Below are 7,561 nucleotides of genomic sequence, written 5' to 3'. Positions count from 1 at the left end.
AATCATGTTATCTGCCTGTTTTGCAATTTTATTACACACAGTGTCGGTTTGTTTTCTACGAGAGCTAGAGGGCGATAATAGTTTCTGGTGGCATCATAGCAGCTTGACTAGCCACCTCTAGACGATCTGATATATTATCTCGGGAATGATACATCTTTTCACATCTCAGCCTGAGGTCAGGACCTCAAACTCGAGCCTTGGCCTTCGTATAAGTAGGCGTGCATTTGTTTCAGCTTGGGTTTCTACTAATTGCCAAAATCACGCGGGTAGGCATACTTACGGGAAAGGACGCCGTGTGAACAATTATTCCTAACGCGTTCAAGCTAAGCAGAAGCAGGTATACGTATAGACAGGCATATAGTATATTATTGTAGGCCTTCGCCACCTGTGGAGATACCACGGCGATATCAACCCCGCTTGTCCGTATAGCGCGCCATAACCCCTATCTTATAGCGCGCAAGGGTCCAATTCGAGAAAATTTCCGGACAAGCGTACCCGGGAGCTTCCACCGTCCTCTTGGTCCCCGAGCACAAAATAATACATGAATACTGTTGTCAGGCCAATAGTAAGGAGTGATATCACGGCAAGCTTGCCCGTGTCTTGGTCCAACCTTAGTTTAAGGATGGTCGTGGCAGGGCATTGCCCCTGAGTACTGAGCTGTCGCGTCACACTCAAGGCATTCCGTCATACACTTCGTGACTTTTGCGACACCTGAGCCCACACAACATAGATTGCTGCACTACTACACTGACAAGCCGACAACGACTGATTAAAATGGTAAGGAAAATGAAGCAGCATGGCACAGGAACTCTTCGTATCGACGCGAACGAAGATCCTTGACCTTCGTCCCTGCTGTCTCGAACGTGTACTCGAGCCAGTCAAGCATGACTGAGCCCTCGTATGAGATCCTTGGGTCAGCTCGAGGCCATTAACCTCGGGGAAAGGCAGGATAGGCGGCTGTGAACGCCAGCCAAAACGCATCGCGGCCCCAAGTCCATTGAGACGACGTGGGAGGTACTGTGCTTAGAAGCCATGCCTGAATGTCGTCCGCAAGAGCCGCCCAGTGGGAGGAGTCGGCAGGGTCGAAGTCAACAGGAAGTGGCAGGAACGGAATGGTAACATCGCAGTCAGCGTGATCGTCGGAGAGCTGAGAGCACGTTGATGTTGCATTGGCCCATATTCCGCCGCAAGAAAGAAGCCGACACTCACTTGAACAAACGGCTCTGTGTCAATGACTGAAGTGTCACCCTCGCTGCTAGACCCGTTCCCTCTGCTCTCCAGAGGTTTATCGGTCCTACCTTCGTCTAAGAGACTGATAGTGATGCGGAGAGGCTATATTGAACGTTAGAAATGTAATGGTGTGCATCCTGACACTCACCAGTGTGTGTTGAGAGGGAGAAACGTCCAGCGCCAGTTCGAGTGCCAAGGTGATTGGCTGTAGGGTGATGCTTTTGCTAGCCCGCTCAGTTATCTGAGGGGCAACGATGCATGAGTATGCGGCGGGCATGGGTGGATGTCCGCGCAGTCAGACACGACGGACAAGGAGAAGAAGCGTGGGAGTGATATCGAGGCTGAGCGCGCGCTGCTAAGTCCGCCCGCCTCAAGCCTCACAGCCTGAAGGCCACAGTCCACCTGCTCAACGCACTTGGCCATCCCTTCATTGCAGTATCATGAACCCAGACGAGAATAGTTGAGCATAATGAATTTGTGGTGATCCTTTGTAGATCTAAAACGCGTCCTTTGTTCCATCTCCAATAGCTTTCAGACTTGTGCCAGGCTCGCATCCACCCAGATTAGAATGTCTCGTCTGCACGCAAACACCGGATCTGCCGGTCACGGTCTTCGCCATCACTAAATGAGGGGATGAATGATAAGTAAATGATCATGACCGACATCACAGATCATGGCAAACATACACCGGGTAAATGGTGAAACTCCGACACGAGTAGCATGTAAAGTCCGTTTTTAGCATGCAGGAAAGATCGCGGGGATATGATCATAGCAAAGAATCCATTATCTACTCGAAGGGGCGTGTTATCATTAGCAGATACAGTATGATAATAACATATAGGTAATCACATCCATCAGAATTCATGGTCTAATTTAAGCGCCATCTTACCATTAGCAGATACGGCATGATAATAACATACGGGTACTCAGAGCTATTAGGACGCACAACAGGCGGATTATAACGACTTGACATCACGATGAGGTTTATAATACCAAGAATCTCATTGAAAATAATAAAGTACACTCTACAGCAAACATTACAGTATACAAGAGAATTTATTGAGGCTAGCATGTGCAAAGGATGAGTATGAGCAATATACGAGAGCAGTGACAAATTAAAGGGAGGGAAGGAGTTGAATGTTTCCATTGGGACAAAGCGAGTGGACGCGCTGGCATCTTGCATGTAGTCCGCAGGCTACCATGGATAGAACAGGAGGTGAGGGGAGTTGGAGCGGAAAGTGCGTCAGCCAGGAAGTGCGGAGGTGTAGTGAGGGCGTCTGAATGAGCATCCGAATGATAGCTTGAACAATCCTCGCCAAAGAACTGCGTGATCTGATCGATTTGTTCTTCCCCCGCGTTTTACCCCGACCAGTGAAGGCTAAGTAAACTCGTCAATTATTAGTTAAGGATCAGGAAGGTGTATACCACAAGGCTGAAGCCTAGATGTTGTTTCTGAATCACTAGAAACGCAGGTGGCTCATAACATGTAAAAATATAGGCAGCTTAGTCATCAGATGCTTGTGGAGTAAGCAAGTAGAATTACCTTGACAGCTTAGTCTAGGAATACATAAGCGATACTGACTGCAACGGTGACGCGGGCGACTTACCCTCAGACGCTTGGAGTATAAGCAAGGGAGGGACGTCGCCGCGCTGGGTCGGGTATATAAGGCCAGCATTCCATGAATCTCTGCTTCCCTTCTCCCGTACCTCCCGTCTCCGTCATGCTTCTCTGCAACTCCACTGCACTTCTCCAGGCTTCTCCCGAAGTGCCCGACATGTCATGCATGACACTGTGACATTGAGCGGGGAATTCCAACAGGCTCGTTTATATCACCGTTCATGTCAATATTGTCTATTTCCGCGGTGAGCGTGCCCAAGCTTAATTCCAACCTTCGAGTATGAGCAAACACCTGGTCCGTCAATCACTCGTGACATATAGGACGTCTTCACTTCGGGCCGAAGAACCCCGAGTCAGTGAGCAAATGGCTATTCTATTACAGTGAACATGTACGTGTTTCTTCCAACATTAATGTACTCTACTGACTATTCCTTAGATTCGTTGACATGGACATGCTCATGCGGTTTCGAGGCGGTGGCATTGGCCACAACTTACTCCAAGATTTGGACCGAAAACTCCTAGCATTGACTTTGAGTGTCCCCGAGGCCGAGGAACGCGAACTATTCGATGACCACCTCAGCGATGAGGAAGAGCAAGGTGAGGAGCCTGAGGAACTCACAGATGACAGCCACAGCGGAGATGGCAGCGATGAGGATGAGGCTGAGATGGAGATGGATACTACAGAGCAGGCGGATGAGGGATGTTTCTTGGGTGAGGACGAAGCGCTCGCTAACGAGGCTGGCTTTGATGCATTGTAGAGGTCAGTCTTCTACTACTCAGCATGCTTTTGTTAGTGGTTCACTGATTTATGAGCAGTTTCTTATAATCGAATGATCATGTTGCCTTTGAAATGAGATCCGGCTTGTTATGCTCCCACATATTGCGAGTGATTTTACCTTGAGTTTTGGTTCGCGGTAAGCTCACGATCATATGGTACTCGATGGTAAGATCCCGATGATATGATAGTCTACCATAATTTATTCTCATATTGTGGGCTGACGCTTAACCAATGTTTAATCCTCACCATTTACGGTCATACAGGATTCTATCAACGCTCATATTATAACACTGATAACCTCGTTTATGCGCCAAAATTTTTCCCCCGATTTAGTGATGGCTCGAAGCAAGGCAACTCACCTCCGGACGCATAACCACAAACAAGCTGCCCGCCAGAAGACAAGCGGCTTCCGTTTTACAGCCCCATCTCCTCTTCAAGAACCTCCTCACCAGCCTTCACCTCGCTCTCGGAATCACGCAAGTCACCGCCATGTTCACCATCCGCCCACGGAATCGCAAGAAGGTCCTTCTCGGAAACCTCCATCTCCGTCTCCTGAACCGATGGATGTTGACGAACCTGTGCCATTCTCTGATCTATGGGCTGATGATCTCGGGCAGCGAGAGTTTGATGCCTCCTTGCTCGACACCGACAGCTGGTTTAGGGATCACACAGAGGCAGTTGAACTTGGTGAGGATATTCTACCAGATATTCTATTCCCATTGCAAGAGGAGCCATGCGCCGAGAAAGGAGATACTACCCTCGAGGATCTTTGTAAGCTCGTCATATTTCATTGAGCTTGAGCTGAGCGCTGACTGATGGACGGTATTTGACAGCGGACGAAGGCTCTAACTTTCTGCCTCCGGATGCTGCTACGTATCCATGGCCCTCAATGCCGGTAATTCGAGGGCATTTCGTTCCGCTTTTCACGCGCTGACACAACGAAGGTTTTCCTTACAGATGTTCTCTTCAGTTCGCCACAGTTACATTTTTCCGAGGCTCAGAAGAAGGCAGTTCTGAGTTGGGCAAAAGAGCTCGGGGCTACGGATGTCCCCTCCCTCTATCAGATCAAGAAAACCCGTTCCGAAATTCTGAAGGCTGTTGGAGACCCGACGCACAAAGTTTCGACACGGCAAGGTGATATCTTCTACCTCAACAGTGTATCTAAGGCCATTGCAAAGGTATGGATGCTTGTATCGTAGTTCATCCAAGCTTGGCTCATATCTATAGGACTACTCTAACCCCTTGACGCGATTCGCGATGCAAGACTATCCCGAGGACATGGGAGACGCTATGTCAGAACTTCACCACAGTGATAGAATGCTCCATGACGCCCCTTCCGCCACTACACCACCTGCCGTTCACATAAATGAACATGTATTCTTTATCAACGAGCTCCTCCGCGACATTCATAACAGCTACTACATTCCCGAGAGATTTTTCTGGGCATGCACTGGAGGCAGGCGCCAGCTTTGGAGTTCTGGTCGACATGTCGAGAAGACTGATGTCGGCTTGATTGTTTCGGACGTTACCGGCCGCAAACCGGTCGAGGACTTCAAATACTCTTATGATATCATTGCTAATAAACCGGATTGGTTTGGCTGTGGCTTTACACGTGAGCGTCAAATCTTGATTCGGTCTGCTCGAAGCCTCATTGACACTCTCACTAGCTTAGCATCGTCTTCGCAGTGGGCCAATGAGATGCCCCATCCCTATCGTGCCAAGGCAGATGGGAGGATGGTGTACTCTGTTCCAATCATTATTTTCCTTGATGACGTCTCAGGTAATATATCGAAGCAGTGGAATAAACACCATGCTGTCTATATGTCAAACGGCAACCTCCCCCGTGAAATGCTGGAGAAAGAGTTCTGTATCCGATATGTATCATCATCTCCGCATGCAAGCCCCATGGATCTGTTGCGAGGGGTGCGAGAATCTGTCGAGTACGTGACCTTTGATAGCTGCCCTACTCGTTAACTCAACTATGTTTAGGGAAGCTGCACGGGACGGCATTGAGGCATATGATTGCTTGTATGACAAGAGGGTGCTACTAGTGCCATACATTGTTTTCTTGGCTGGCGACAATCCAATGCAAGCCGAGGAGTGCAGCCAGTCAGGGCTAGCCAGCAACCATTTTTGTCGGACTTGCACAGTTGGAGGCACGCAGGAGTTCAAGCACAGCGACGAGGGATACAACAGCCTATTTGAGGTAAGCACTCACTTCCGTTCATTGTCATTTCTACAGTTCCTGACGCATAGAATCCGGCTGGGTGGGCTAGACTGGCGAGCCAAGAAACAAACAAGCGACGGTAGAATGTATTGAGGAGCAGTTTGATCTTGCTCTGAAATCAGGGGCTGCTGACAAACTTCAGAAGAATGTCCAGTCAAACGGCACGCGCGATGCGACAACAACTGCTGTGCTAAATGCTGTGGTTGAACTGGGGAAGAGTCTACGAAAACGCGGGAAGGGTTCTTCAAGAATGACTGAGGCTAAGGTAACCGAGGTGCTACAAGACGAGCTCGAGCGAAACCTTCGTGGATTTTCTATCCGCGACTCCATCAATCCACTTCTGGGGATACCGAGTAGGTGTTCTTATTGTTTATCAGCATCTATTGACGTGGCTGGGTACTTGCAGCATTCGATCCTCATACCGACACACCAACGGAGGTCCTTCACACCGTCCTCCTTGGTGTCGTCAAGTACTTTTGGGGTCAAACGGCATGGCTTCTCAACCGCGACCACCTTCTGGAACGATTCCGCAGTCGCCTGGATTCACTCTCAGCTGATGGACTCAATGCTCCGAATCTCAGCGCAGACTACATTTGCCGTTACCGGGGTGGTCTCATTGGCAAACATTTCAAGAGCTTAGCGCAAGTAATGCCTTTTTTAATTTATGATCTGGTGCCCAAGGCTGTCCTCGATGCGTGGACGCTCATCGGGGAGCTTGTTGTCTTGATCTGGCATACGAAGATTGATAATACCAAAGTTTATACAGTGAGCCTTATTAATTCAAAGTCAATGTATATTCTCAGCTCACTTTTCGATCTGTAGGCACGTCTATCTCGGGTAATCGAAGATTTTCTCAATGTCACTGCGCAGTGCGCTCCGAAGATTCTCATTAGTAAACCAAAGTTTCATTTCTTGCTTCATCTACCATTCTATAGTCTGCGCTTTGGACCGGCCATCCTCTTCTCGACGGAGCGTTACGAATCTTTCAACCACGTCTTCCGCCTGACTTGCATCTACAGCAACCGGCAAGCCCCATCACGCGACTCTTGCCTCATCTTTGCTCAGCAAGATGTTATCAAGCATGTTGCAACTGGCGGATTCTGGCATGACCCCAAGAAGCAGGACTGGGTTCGCGCTGGTCCTGCCATCCAGAAGTATGTCACGGACCACCCAGATCTCTTGTACGGACTTGGTGTACCCAAAGAAGAATCAGTGATCCCTGGTATGTTGATCTTTTTTGAAGGTTCAGAAAGGAATCTCACACTACGTTTCATACAGGAACCGGTAGACCGACAGAAAATCAGAAGGCACGAGACGGCCCATCAAAATCTGGGCTTGTAATGTGGAAATCATCAACGTGCTCGCAGATACTTCGGACAACATTGCTGGCACCAGCAGCAGAGACAACATTCATCGCAGGGTTATCTATGATTGCACGTGAAGGAGACACGGCACGCGTGGACAACTCTGTCGTTATTCACCTGGATGACCACTATTCTCTTGCACGCATCCGAGAAATCCTGATACACAACCAACCTTCGCATCCAGTGTCTCATGTCGCTGTCGAGCACTACGCAATTGATGACCACCTACATCCTCAACTACTCCTGCCACAGATTAAACTGACAGGCAAGCTATCGGTGCTTGATGCTACAGTGAGTTCATCATAACATCGTGTACCACCATTCACCCTCAGTACAACATCAGC

At 48.9% G+C, this 7,561-nt stretch overlaps 3 protein-coding genes across 3 annotated transcripts; 2 read left to right on the top strand and 1 right to left on the bottom strand.

The window, feature by feature from the left end:
- Nucleotides 1–64: 64 nt before the first annotated feature.
- CONPUDRAFT_78417 (uncharacterized protein) lies at nt 65–1,507 on the bottom strand (the record flags this gene model as incomplete). The annotated part of the gene is made up of 7 exons (XM_007777704.1): nt 65–126; nt 281–323; nt 496–657; nt 842–888; nt 934–1,147; nt 1,210–1,332; nt 1,379–1,507. The coding sequence occupies 7 exons, from the start codon at nt 1,505–1,507 to the stop codon at nt 65–67; spliced, it is 780 nt and encodes a 259-aa protein (XP_007775894.1).
- Nucleotides 1,508–3,294: 1,787 nt separating this feature from the next.
- On the top strand, nt 3,295–3,606 carry CONPUDRAFT_160559 (uncharacterized protein; the record flags this gene model as incomplete). Its single annotated transcript, XM_007777703.1, has 1 exon — nt 3,295–3,606. The coding sequence occupies one exon, from the start codon at nt 3,295–3,297 to the stop codon at nt 3,604–3,606; it is 312 nt and encodes a 103-aa protein (XP_007775893.1).
- A 1,754-nt stretch (nt 3,607–5,360) lies between these two features.
- CONPUDRAFT_68160 (uncharacterized protein) lies at nt 5,361–6,675 on the top strand (the record flags this gene model as incomplete). The annotated part of the gene is made up of 4 exons (XM_007777702.1): nt 5,361–5,566; nt 5,616–5,832; nt 5,903–6,206; nt 6,260–6,675. 4 exons carry the CDS (start codon nt 5,361–5,363, stop codon nt 6,673–6,675), a joined length of 1,143 nt encoding a protein of 380 aa, XP_007775892.1.
- Nucleotides 6,676–7,561: the final 886 nt, after the last annotated feature.

Source organism: Coniophora puteana (genome assembly GCF_000271625.1).
Source record: "Coniophora puteana RWD-64-598 SS2 unplaced genomic scaffold CONPUscaffold_28, whole genome shotgun sequence".
NCBI lineage: Eukaryota > Fungi > Basidiomycota > Agaricomycetes > Boletales > Coniophoraceae > Coniophora > Coniophora puteana.
Note: the sequence above shows the minus strand (reverse complement) of the source record. Positions and strands in the feature narration are given on the sequence as shown.